We start from the raw sequence: 13,357 nt of genomic DNA on the forward strand, positions 1-13,357 counted from the left end.
GAGCTCCCCCTCCCTCTCCCCCTCTTCCCCTCTCCCTCTCTCTCCCCCTCTCCCTCTTCCCCTCTCCCTCTCTCCCCCTCTCCCACTCTCTCCCTCTCCCTCTCTCTCCCTCTCCCTCTCTCTCCCTCTCCCTCTCTCTCCCTCTCCCTCTCTCTCCCCCTCTCCCTCTTCCCCCTCTCCCTCTCCCCCTCCCCCCTCCCCCTCTCCCTCCTCTCCCTCTCCCTCTTCCTCTATCTCTATCTCTCAAGATTTTAAATGTATTTTGAGAGAGCTTCCCACTGCCTCTGCTTCTTGAGAGGACTGGGGCCTCAGGCATGCTCTGCCACCATAGAGTGGCTGAAATTTTCTGGTTGTGGCTTATGTTCACTTCTAAGTGAATCCACTTTTTAAGAAATCCTTGGGAGAAAGAGGAGAAACCCACAGCAGGAAGCAGTGAAACTGAGCACTGAGAGGCCCCATGCTCCAGAGGACTTCGGGGAATCTGTGCTAGGGAGTGAGAGCTATGCCTACCAGACTGGGTTGGGGACTGTCCTGCCTTTGAACCCTGGGGTCTGACGTAGTGTGGGCTCTGGGGACTTACCATGAATGTCTGCTTTGTGCTTTCTAGCTTTCTAGGAGAGCTCACATCCAGGTAAGCCTCCTCGTCGTCCTTTCCCTTCTCTACTCAGCTCCCTGCAAGTGGAGTATGCGGAGCTTGCAGCCAAGCAGAAACTGGTAAAGACCAGTTTCTGGGCAGCAGTGCTCAAAGATAATGTAATGACACAGTTGCTGAAGGTTTTTAATAATAAAAGAAAAAGAACATCATAAATCAAGGTATTTTAAAAAACACATTGGTGGGAACATCAGGCGGACAGGGTATATCGGGGTAGGGAAATCTCTGCTATAGGTACTGTCTTGGTTGGTGGCATTTTTAGATTTGGGGCTGGTGGAAGCTAGGGGTCTCTTTGTATATCTCCCAAACGATATAAGGATGTCAGGTCAAATACAAGGGTAGGCAATAAATGGCTAACAACGTCTAATGATATACTATGAAAACTGCAACATTTCCACCCTCCACAGTCACAGGATTTCTGATCAGTCAGTCATTCAGCCTTATAGAATTTTTAACAAAGATGTAGCATTTCTTTCTTTCTTTCTTTCTTTCTTTCTTTCTTTCTTTCTTTCTTTCTTTCTTTCTTTTTTTCTTTCTTTCTTTTTTTCTGGAAACTTTAGTTCCCAGCAGACACTTGAATTGTTTCTACCTTTTGGTACATATGAATAGTGACAGTGTGTGTTTTGAACCACGGACAAAGAATCAAGAAGTTTGAGACAGACATTCACCTGACATAGTTCTTTTCCTGGGTTCTTATCATCTGCTTCCATCTCCTGGGCCTACCGTGCAGACTGACTGATTAGCATCTCTTGTGATGTGGGGAGTTGGAATGTTGCAGGTCTGGAGCTCAATCATTCTGGCCTATATTTTTACTGCCCACCTCTGTGTTTTACCTGACATTTCATCTAGATCTGGCCTGTACCTGGGTCACTGTAAGCAGGTCAATGCTGGGTAGGCTGCAGGGGTCCTGGGATGCAGGGCATAGTGTGTTATCTCATCCCCTCTCTTCACTTCTGTTCATAATTCCTCTGGATTTCCCTTTGGCTAACTTCCTGACCTTCCCTTCCCTTCCCTTCCCTTCCCTTCCCTTCCCTTCCCTTCCCTTCCCTTCCCTTCCCTTCCCTTCCCTTCCCTTCCCTTCCCTTCCCTTCCCTTCCCTCCCCTCCCCTCCCCTCCCCTCCCCTCCCCTCCCCTCCCCTCCCCTCCCCTCCCCTCCCTTCCCTTCCTTCCTTCCTTTCTTTTTATTTTTATTTACTTATTCACCTTACATTCTGCTCACTGCCCTCCTCCCGCTCACCTCCTCCCACAATCTTTTCCCCCATCCTCCCTTCTCCTCTGAGTGGGTAGGGACCCCCTGGGTATCCCCAACTCACCTTTCCTTTCTTCTTTTCGTATAAATTCTAATGTGTCCCAGAACATTTGGTCTTAGAGATGTGGTAGACACTACCTTGCCTCTTCTGCAAGAGATGGGTGTGCCCGTCTTTGTACCAGCTTCACAGAGATCTTTAAAATATTATTGTGGTTCTGAGGGACTAAGAGATTCATTTCCAGCCTTGTGGAAACATAAGTATAAAGAGAGTAACGTATGTCCTACAGCAGAGGTTGAGGTTAATTCTGCCCGCTTTAGTTTTTACCTGATGGGATGATGTCCTGAAGTGTAGTCCCGCTTTCCAGATTGTCTGACAACCATGCCCTTCCAGAGCATCCAGCCATGGTGCATAGTTTGGCTTTGAATGCTTAGAATTGTTCTGTGATTCTGTTGAGTGAATGAAGAGTATTGCTGCACATGATGGACAACAGCAGGGAGAGTTTGTGCAGGCATAAAAAGGAGGTACTGCTAGGCATGGTGGCACACGCCTTTAATCCCAGCACTTGGGAGGCAGAGGCAGGTGAATTTCTGAGTTCGAGGCCAGCCTGGTCTACAATGTGAGTTCCAGGACAGCCAGGGCTACACAGAGAAACCCTGTCTCCAAAAACCAAAAACCAAAAACCAAAAACCAAAAACCAAAAACCAAAAACCAAAAACCAAAAACCAAAAACCAAAAACCAAAAACCAAAAACCAAAAAAAAGGGGGGGGGGGAGGTGCTGTGGCTGGAGAGATGGCTCAGCAGTTAAGAGCACTGACTGTTCTTCTGCAGGTCCCAAGTTCAAATCCCAACAACCACATAGTGGCTCACAACCATCTGTAATGAGATCTGACACCCTGGTGCTGTCTGAAGACAGCTACAGTGTACTCACAGTACATTAAATAAATAAATGAATAGGGCTGGGACACTGTGCTTCCAGTTTGGTTTCCATTACTGTAGGAACTCTCTGCTTATTATAACAATTATTATTTTAAGTTATTTTTATTTAATTATGCATGTCTGCATACTACTTATGTGCCTGGTATCCACAGAAAGAGTGTGTTAGCTCCTATGGAACTGGAGTTAAAGATGGTTTTCGAACCTTCTTGTGGGTGCTGGGAATCAAAGCCAGGTCCTCTGGAAGAGTAGTCAATGCTCTTAACGATCCAGCCCCTCACATACAAATTTAAGATGTATTCAAATGTGTCCTTGCTGCAGTGAATAGTCTTATTTTGTTTTTTATTTCATTTTATTTTAAGGTGTATGCACACAGGTGCAATCATGTGTGAAGTCCAGAAGTGGGTGTTAGATCCCCTGGAGCTGGAATCACAGGCAGTTGTGAGCTGCCTGATTTGGGTCCTGGAAACTGAACCAGGGTTGTCTTAGTTTGGGGTTTATTGCTGTGAACAGACACCATGACCAAGGCAACTCTTATAAAGGACAACATTTAACTGGGGCTGGCTGACAGGTTCAGAGGTTCAGTCCTTTATCATCATGGTAGCATCCAGGCAGACATGGCACTCCAAGAGCGGAGGCTTCTACATCTTGATCCAAGGGCAGCAGCAGCAGGAGGAGGGTCTCTCTTCCACACTGGATAGAGCTTGAGCACCAGGAGACCTCAAAGCCCACCTCCACAGTGACACACTTCCTCCAACAAAGCCACACCTATTCCAACAAGGCCACCACTCCTAATAGTGCCACTTCCCATGGGTCAAGCATATTCAACCACCATAAGGATCCTCCGGAAGAGCAGCAGGTGCTCCTAACCGCTGAGCCACCTCTCCATCTCCATGAATCATTTTTTTGGTAACCAGCCTTCTTGTAGGATATCACCTCTTCTCTTCCCACTGTGTCACATCATTTCAGCTAGGATCCGGAGAGCTAGAAGCGCTGGCTGCCTCAGCCACGCCTGAATGAAGTTCCTGGACCACATTCCAGGGAATAAGTTTCAAATTCCTGCCTGACCACTTCCTGAAGTCTGCTTTCTTTTGCATCTCACTAAATGAATCTTTTGGAGATTCTCTGCAGCCCTGGTTTTGTGCTGTGTGGTCTGTAACTCTGTGTGTGTGTGTGTGTGTGTGTGTGTGTGTAAGCACATGCGCACGTGTCTGTTTATACACTCACCAGCCTGTATTCTTCCTTTTTTCTAGTGAAGTGGCTACCGAGGTGCCGTTCCGCCTCATGCACCCGCAGCCTGAGGATCCAGGTCAGTCATTGCCATTGTCTAGGATGCCTCTCATCCATTTACCTCTGGCAGATTTATTAGGCACTAATTTATCCCTGGCTTTCCTTGACTATCTGTCTGAGCATGGTGTCATCCACAGGGTGACCACCAGATCAGCCTAGAAGAGAGAGCCGGCTCACCTACTCAGTCCTGGGCCTGCCCACCTTCTATCTGTGTGTGAAGGGTGTAGCACTCCTACCCTCTGTTGGGTGTGAATGACCTAGTGAGATTTTTATCAGTGACCCAGTCAGTGCATAAGCTCTGCTATCCACAGGTCTCAATTTAGATTTAGAGATGGTGTAAGGGACAAATCGTTTGAAGGGCCTGAGGCTCTGCTTTGTGTAGGAACAGGAGGCCTCTCATTTTGTAGTGTCAACAGGCATTTAAAAGGTGCTACATAGTTTTGAAAGTAGTGATAGTGATGAGATTACAGAAAACACTTAAGAGGTCAGCCTGGTTTCCCACCACCTCCGGTCCATTTGATGATCTGTCCACTGACTCTCGTGTGGATGTTAGACGGAGCAATCATTGCACATATCTCTGACACACGGGGACTCCCTTGTTGTCACTACAAAGATGTGAATGGGATGTAGTATGAGCCATAGCTCAAGGAGGTTCCGAGAAAAACAGTTAAATGAAGGTAGGTGTGCTAGAATGCCTGCAATCCCAGTGTTCGGCAGGCTGAGGCAGGAGGATGGCAAGTTTGAGGTGAACCTAGGCTATAATAGCAAGTCTATTAGAAAATAATTTCTCAAAGTATCTTTACCAAATATTTTAGATTAGACCCCTCAGTGGACTTTGCCACATGCTAGTCTAGTCGTATGTTTTGCTCATTTATATACAGCTCACTAAATGCTAGTTTATGCAGTTATTTGGAACTAATCAGGATGGGAATCCAGGAAAACATAGATTCAAGAGGTCTTTTATTTTATTTTTTTCTTTATTTTTTGAGACAGGCCTAGCTGTCGGTTGCCCTTGAACCAGGAGATCTACCTGCCTCTGCCTCACAGTGCTGGGATTAAAGGTGTGAGCCACCACCACCTGGCCAAGCAGCAAGCAGTCTCTCTTTTTTTTTCCTTTTAAAGAGTTATTTACTATATGCAAGTACACTGTAGCTGCCTTCAGACACCCCAGAAGAGAGCATCAGATCCCATTACAGATGGTTGTAAGTCACCATGTGGTTGCTAGGATTTGAACTCAGGACCTTTGGAAGAGCAGTCAGTGCTCTTAACCACTGAGCCATCTCTCCAGTGGCCCGAAGTCTTGAAAAGGAGCTCTTTAATACCTTTCTTCCTTACATTCTTCAATCCTTCCTCCCCCCCATCTCTCTCTTTGAGGAATGAACACAGCATTTCACATGTTAGGCAAGTGTTCTGCTACTAAGCTTCATTCCCAGCCATTAATAATAATAATAATAATAATAATAATAATATTATTATTATTATTATTAATATTAATAATTTTTAAATGGTGCGAGATTCAGATGTTCTGATTCCCTTCAAAGAAATTGAAAATGCAGTGCCCTGAGATGCCATAGTTTATGTTGGGTTGCTTTCTGGAATTTTCTTTTTTTTTTTTTTTTTTTTTTTAAAGATTTATTTATTTATTATATGTAAGTACACTGTAGCTGTCTTCAGACACTCCAGAAGAGGGAGTCAGATCTTTTTACGGATGGTTGTGAGCCACCATGTGGTTGCTGGGATTTGAACTCCGAACCTTTGGAAGAGCAGTCGGGTGCTCTTATCCACTGAGCCATCTCACCAGCCCTCTGGAATTTTCAGTAGAGGTGATTTACATTGGAAGAAGTAGAGTTTTTCTCCTTTCTCAGGGTATTTTCAGTCATTATGGACCTTAGGTTAGACAACTCCTCATGTCTGGATGAAGCAGTGATTTTGTGTGTGTGTGTCCTTAAGATTTCAGAGTTGGGACTGAGAGATGGCTCAGTGGTTAAGAGCCATCTTGCAGAGGACAGGCTGGATTCCTAGCACCCACATAGCCAGCTCACAACTATCTGTAACCCCAGTTTCAGGGGATCCGATACCCTCTTCTGACCACTGTGGGTACTTCATACACTGGTGCACAGACTGACCTACAGGCAAAACATTAAAACATGTAAAATAAAAATAAACATAAAATCCTAATAATGAAACATTTCAGTGATCAGGAGTTAGCACAAATCACTCATGGCTGCAAAACTCTGATTTCCTGAGATTTATGAGTGACTGTGCTTTCTGCCTTCCATCTTACCGGTCTGCTTCCTGGGGCCCTGAGTCTTGGCTGGTTAGCTTCTGGGCAGAGTGCAGTCATTACTTAGGGCCCCCCGGAACCAGGACCCAGGCAATCTGTTCCCAGTATTTGCTGTATAATGCTGCCTGGCTTTTATTGTTCCTTTCAGTTGTGGGTTGCCATTCTTGTGGTCTACCTCTTTAGGCTCCAGGTCCCTCTACTCAGCAGAATAAAATTCTAGGGTATCCTTTGTGAAGAGAAGTTTTATTTTATCTTAAAATTTCATTGTAATGAGGGTTGAATCTAAGCCTAGAATGTCCAGGCAAGTGCTCTACCACTGAGCTATCTCTCCAGCCTTCTTTTTGTTATTTTGAGATAGAGTCATGGTGGCACAGGCTTAATATTTCAGCTACCGAAGGGCTGAGCAGGAACATTGTAAGTTCAAAACCTGTCCCAAAAATTTATTAAAAAAAAAAAAGATTGAGAGGACCGAAGTTCAAAGGTCATTCTCAGCTATAAACTGAGTTTGAGGTTAACATGGGATACAAAAGCCTCATTTAAAAAATTAATTGGGGGGGCTGGTGAGATGGCTCAGCGGCTAAAAGCACTGACTGCTCTTCTGAAGGTCCTGAGTTCAAATCCCAGCAACCATATGGTGGTTCACAACCATCCGTAATAAGATCTGACACCCTCTTCTGGTGTGTCTGAAGATAGATACAGTGTACTTAGACATAATAATACAAAGATCTTTAAAAAAGGTTAATTGGGGCTGAAGAGATGGTTCAGTGGTTAAGAGCACTGACTGCTCTTCCAGAGGTCCTGAGTTCAATTCCCAGCAACTGCACGGTGGCTCACAACCATCTGTAATAGAATCCGATGCCCTCTTCTGGTGTGTGTGAAGTACAGCTGCAGTGTATTCACACATACATTAAATAAATAAATAAATAAATAAATAAATAAATAAATAAATAAATAACTGATCGTCCCCTCTCTATTCTCTCTCCTTTTCTGGGCTTACAGCAAAAGAAAGGTAAGTCATCTGGAAGCTTCTCTGGGGTTTCCTGTGACCCCCCTCGTCCCCATACAAACTCCTGTCCGAATGTCTGTGCGGAGTCCTTGTGTCCTTTTGCTCCTAAGAATGTAAGATGTGTGCACACATAGCTATGTTGGACGTGTCTTTTGTTCTGTGGGTTCTGTTACTTTCCCCCTTGTGTTTATTTGATAAAGAGCTTTTAAGTACAGTCTTGGCTAGGAGTGTTGGGTTACCTTTAATCCAAGCACATGGGAGGCTGAGGCAGGAGAATCACTGCAACTTCAAAGCCAGCCTGGGCTACAGAATGAGACTGTCACAAAAACAAAAAGAAAAAAACTGAGGGCGGTGGTGGCGCACGCCTTTAATCCCAGCACTCGGGAGGCAGAGGCAGGCGGATTTCTGAGTTTGAGGCCAGCCTGGTCTACAAAGTGAGCTCCAGGACAGCCAGGGCTACACAGAGAAACCCTGTCTCAAAAAAACCAACCAACCAACCAAACAAACAAACAAAAAAAAAACTGAAAGAAAACAAAACCTCTAAAAAGCCCTGAAGAAAAAGGCATGGTCCTTCTTCCATCCAGGGAATAACATGGTCCCTCTTCCATCCAGGGAATGACATGGTTCCTCTTTCATCCAGGGAATGACACGGTCCCTCTTCCATCCTGAGGGCTGAACACATTCATCTTGGATTGGTTCCTTTACTACAGAAAGATCAGTGGTCTTGTTTTTTTAGGGTTTTATCCTCAGCTTCTGAGAGTAAGCACTGATTAACATGTTGTCTGTTTTCTTCTAGTGTTCAGGATGAAAATTTGGTTTTTGAAGAGTTTGCTCGCCAAAATCTGAAAGATACTGGAGAGAACACAGAAGGGAAGAAAGATGAGGATGCTGGCCAGGATGAGTGAAGACTTAGCCTAGATGCCTAGAAACTGCTTGTAGTTCCGGGTGCCTTGAGGGAAGCCCCCGGTAGACTCTCAAAGTTATGCTAGATATCAAAGCATGAGCATTCCTCCCAGAAATAAAGTCTCTGGGTCCTCTTATCATGTGTCAGGTTGTATGGCTGGGGCACTGGGCTGTTTTCACTTACATAGAGCCTGATGCCTTTAGGGTCTCTGGAGCCTGAGAGTGAGGAGCAACATCTAGAAGAAAGGACAGCCTTTCACAGAGTAACTCAGTGCTACTGTGATCTCGTGTTTTGGAGGTGTGTGTGTGTCGGGGGTGGGGGGGACATCAGGGCTTCTCAGCCATGCTTCTCTGGATACACGTGGGACCAATCCTAGCTCCAGGGCCCTTTCAGAGGCTCCTGAGTTACTAGAGCAGAAAACAAGTATAGACAAAAATCCCCTCATGACTCCACTTTGGGGTCTAATCCCTCCTCAAGCTTTCCATGGCTGATCAAGTTTTTTCTATTTGACACAAGTAACGAACCAGATTTGGTTAATAAAGGTGGGCAGAACAGAAAAGGGGGTCTGTCCCTGGAGTGTCCAAAAAAACCCCAAAAACCAAAAACACCCCCCCCCCAAAAAAAACCCTGAACTAAACTGAGGAAGTACCTGGGCTTACTGCCATACTCAGTGTGGGTAGAAGCTATGAAGGTCCTGGGAACTCAGCTCAGAAGCTTGGACTGGCACCCAGAAAGCCATTCTGTACCTAACCATTGCTGTCTGGGTTCTGGATAGCACTTCTGGGAAAAGAGAATTTGAGTAGCCCAGCATTGGCTTGGTGGACCAGCATCTCCTGGCCAGCAGTGGCCAGGCCTGGAACAGGTTTATCAAGACAGATGGACTTCATGATCATATTGTTATGACGGAGAGGAGGAGTGGAGAATGCTTGTGGTCAGAGAAGGGGAAGGAGGCACAACAGGGGCTCTTTCAGGCCCTGTCATTTAGAAGGCCATTCCTAGCCATAGTGTCCAGAATTCTATATTGTACCAAACAGTTCTCTTGACATCCATGGAAGGGACCTGTGTGCATTGGGGTGTGGGAGGAAGATGGGATGGATAGATGATTCTCATCTATGTTTAATGAGTGGATAGGAAGAGTGGAGATTTCTGTATAGTTCAGCCTACTCACTAATGGCAGAGTGTACGTGTTTGTAACTAATTACTTTCCTAACTGTTGTGACCAAGTACCTAACAAGATTAACCTAAGGAAGTAAGGTTTTATTTTAGCTTATGGTTTGAGGCAGTAGAGTCCATTGTGATGTGGGGAGCATGAAGAAGCTGCAGCTGTGGTCAGAGAGTAATGGATGCTGGTGCCCAGCTTGCTTTCTCCTGATTGTTTCAGGGTAAATCCCCTCCCCTTGGTTAAACCTCCTTAGAAATAAATACCTTCGTAGATTCTAAAAGCCACCCAAGTTAACAGTGAACTTTCAGGCTGGCGTGTGCCATGGTGCTTGGGATTTTGGTGTGCAGGCATAGCTGGGATCCTTACACTGGGTGCCACACAGACGAAGCAAGTCTTGGTGGACCCGTGTGCTGACTTTGGGGTTTCCTAGTACTGGGAGAGGTGAGAACTCATTTCTGAAGCTATGAAAATGGTAATATAGTTAGAAAATTGCGGGTTGGTGGGGGCGGACACAGACACAGTCTATCTTTCTTCTGGGGGCAGGGGGTAGGGCATTGTCATAGTGCCCAGGCAAAGGGATGGCATGCTTTTGGGGTAGCCCACATGGTACTTCCTCATGATCTCTTTCCCCTGCCTTTCGACAGGCAATCTGCACTGGTTAGCTCCTGGTGGGTGGAACTGCCTGCCAGCCAAGGAGGCTGGGACTCTGCCTTGTAGCTCCTGGTGAGAGAACCATCCTGTTGGTTCCTGCATTGCTTGACCCCAGGACATCCTAAGTCAGAGTGGACATTAATAGGCCCGACCTTTGGAGCAGTGTGGGTGAGAGAGCCAGGAGGGAAGGGCCAAAGCCTGAGCCCTGGAGACTAGAGGTCAGAACAGCCCTTGCCCTCCAAGTTATTTCTGTGCTAAAACATCCAAAACAGGCCTCCAGGTGCTGGGTTGTTTATATACTGCAGCTGCAGAGGGAGTGGGGGCAGGAAACAAGCAGCCAGCTGTCCCAGCAAGACTGCTAGTGTGTGTGTGTGTGTGTGTGTGTGTGTGTGTGTGTGTGTGTGTGTGTGTGTGTGTTTTACTGGTTCTGCTGTATGAATGTGTCCCAGCAAGACTGCTAGTGTGTGTGTGTGTGTGTGTGTGTGTGTGTGTGTGTGTGTGTGTGTGTGTTTTACTGGTTCTGCTGTATGAATGTGTGTGCTACTGGCTCTGTTTTGTATGTATGTGGGTGTGACTGGCTCTGCTCAGCCTGCACATGTTTCTTTGCTGGCATGCAGAAACCTCAGAAGACAGGAAGTCTGAGAGCAGGTCGAAAGTGTGGCTGGGTTTTGGGGATATGTACGATGTAGAAAACAAAACAAAACAACAAAGCCCAAACAAAACAAAACAAAAAAAAATGTACAAGGAGTTGAGTGTGTTGCACAAAGGAGCATTTGGGACAAAGTTGGAAGAACTTGATGGCAAGCACTTTCACCCATTGCATCATCTGGTCAGCCCTAAGACACAGTTTTTGGGCTTTTTGTTTGTTTGTTTGTTTGTTTAGAATCACATTTATGTGTGTATTTAAGTGTGTATGTATAGATATACACTTGTCATATATATGTGGAAGTCAGGACAGTTTTCAGGAATCCCTTCTCTCTGGTGTCCTGGGGATCCAACTCAGGTTGTCAAGCTTGGCAGCCAGTGCTAACTGAGCCACCTCACCAGCCCAGGGGAAGCATCTGGGACAAAGTTCTGCATCCAGCAACCATAGGCTGGAAAAGCACGAATTCCTGCCATTTATTAAATGCCTGCCTTATGCTGGGCACACCACGAATGACACCCAGTTGCTCCAACAGCTGATACCACCACCCATTTGTTTGGTGAGAAACTGCAGTTCAGAGAGATTAGATAGGGGAGTGTAGAGGGTCAGAGAGGATAGGAGAGTGTTTATAATTAAACAGTGGCTGCTCTTTAGTTCTTTGAAAATGTTAGACACAATTGCCTTTCACATGTAGTTGTGAGATGTGACAGAGCTCTCATGGGACATACATTAAGAAGTGGTCTCCTTTCACAAAGCAATTGTAGTACAATATTGCAGACAAGTGCTTACTATAGTGTAGTCCCCTATCCAGTTTGAGTCTCTCCAGTCTTCCCTCTTCTCCTGTGTGAATCTACTTCTCTGTCATTTTTTTTTTCCCACACAGAGACTCCTTTCGGAGCTGTTGGGTTTCCTGCTCCTTAGACATGTTTTACTGCCTGCTTTCCCATTCATTTCATAGGCTGGATAGTTAACAGGTTGGAGGGTGGGGCGGGGCATGTAGGGGTGGAAGTCATGCACATCTGTGTGTGTGTGTGTGTGTGTTCGTTCTTTTGGTTGTTACAAATGCCCTGGGAGCCAGGGAATCTCTCTGTCACATGCAGTGAGAAGCTGTCCTGCTTAATGGAGAATGAGGGTCATCCCAGGTTTTCAGGTGGAAACATTCATGCCAGGAGGTTCTTTCTGACAAGATCGGCCCTCTTCCTTGCGTGTCACTGAGACAGATGAGGTTGGATGGGAGGTGTGTTATTACTGCCACCTTGGTGTGCCCTCCAGGTGGGGTAAACTCAGGGCGCAGCAGCACATCATTAGACATGATTCATTGTGTGACTCACGCAGGGAGAGAGGCACCGGAGGGAATGCGTTCTTCCTAGCCAGCCGGTCTTGGGGGAGTTGATGGCTCAGCCCTTCCTGAGATCTCCAAGGGAACCACACTGTGCGTTTACCAGGGAACAAAAGGGCTGCTTCATGTGTCAAAAAAGAAAAAAAAATCATGTTCAAGTTCTGTCTTCAGAGCCTAATGTACTTATTTTCAAGGTGAATACCCTTCTCCCAAGCACATTTTATTTCAAATAGTTTTAGGATTACAGAAAACTGAGCACTGAAGCACCCACACTGTTTCCCCTATTATTAATATCTTACATCATCAGTGCAATACAGTGGCTGCACCAAGTGAGGTGGCATTGACACATTATTATTAAACTAAACACATACTCTGTTCGGATTTCCTTACCCAGTGGCCTTTCCTGTTCCAAGATCATGTCTGGGATCCATGTGACAGTCATCCTGTCTCCTTAGGCTCTTTGGTTGTGAAAATCTCCAGGGCTTTTTTCTAATTGCAGCTATCTGTCCGTCCTCCCATCTGCCCACAGTTTCTCCCTGCTAACTGCCGTTGCTGTCATGGTTCTTACTAAAAACCATAAACTCCAGAGTTCAGATGTACCCTGAGCCTCCAGCAGCAAACACACGTGACTTCTCAAGCCAAACCTATTTATTTCTTCCTCATGTCTTGGTGCTTTTGCTGATGACACTCTCCCAGAAGAAGCCCCTCATGGGAGGGCATCCAGAGTCTCACTTCCCTTTTGCACTATGAGCAGCAGTTGGTCATCTTCTTCCTTCTGCTTTGTCTCCAGTTATCATCTCTATCTCTAAGACTATCTATGACATTAGACCTAGCCGGGTCACCATTACCTAGGGCGGTTACAAGCTCTTTTTAGTGCCTTCCCTGCCTCTAATCCGTTTTTAACCCAGGGTATAATTCTCAATCCCGGTGCTTGAGGAGCTCTGCTTCCCTCCCCTTCTCCTCTTTGTCTTCCTTCTTTCAGTTGGGATAGGGTCTAGCTAACAGTCCAGGATGACCTCAAACTTGTGACCCTCCTGGCCCAGCTTCCTGCCTGGCATTAATGACCTCATCTTAACATAGTTTTCTTTGTTTGTTTTATTCCTTTTTTCTTTTTATAGTTTCCTTTTTATATATTTAACTTTTTAAAAAAGGATATACATTCATTTTAGATGTATTTATTATTATATGTAAGTACACCGTAGCTGTCTTCAGACACACCAGAAGAGGTTCTCATTACGGTCA

General features: G+C 45.7%; 1 protein-coding gene across 9 annotated transcripts in view; it reads left to right on the top strand.

The window, feature by feature from the left end:
- The window catches only part of Sag (S-antigen, retina and pineal gland (arrestin)), a 47,016-nt gene extending 38,560 nt beyond the window's left edge, over positions 1–8,456 (top strand). For 3 of the 9 annotated variants that reach the window (XM_030252327.1, XM_011247944.3, XM_006529274.2), the window contains 4 exons: positions 608–631; positions 4,090–4,145; positions 7,410–7,419; positions 8,213–8,456. In XM_030252327.1, coding sequence (XP_030108187.1) covers positions 608–631; positions 4,090–4,145; positions 7,410–7,419; positions 8,213–8,321 — 199 coding nt within the window. In that variant the 3' untranslated portion in view covers positions 8,322–8,456. The remainder of the gene's footprint in view (positions 1–607; positions 632–4,089; positions 4,146–7,409; positions 7,420–8,212) is intronic. The other 6 variants (XM_030252328.1, XM_017319397.2, XM_030252329.1 and 3 more) reach the window with 4 other exon arrangements.
- Positions 8,457–13,357: the final 4,901 nt, after the last annotated feature.

Source organism: Mus musculus, chromosome 1 (genome assembly GCF_000001635.26).
Source record: "Mus musculus strain C57BL/6J chromosome 1, GRCm38.p6 C57BL/6J".
Classification (NCBI taxonomy): domain Eukaryota; kingdom Metazoa; phylum Chordata; class Mammalia; order Rodentia; family Muridae; genus Mus; species Mus musculus.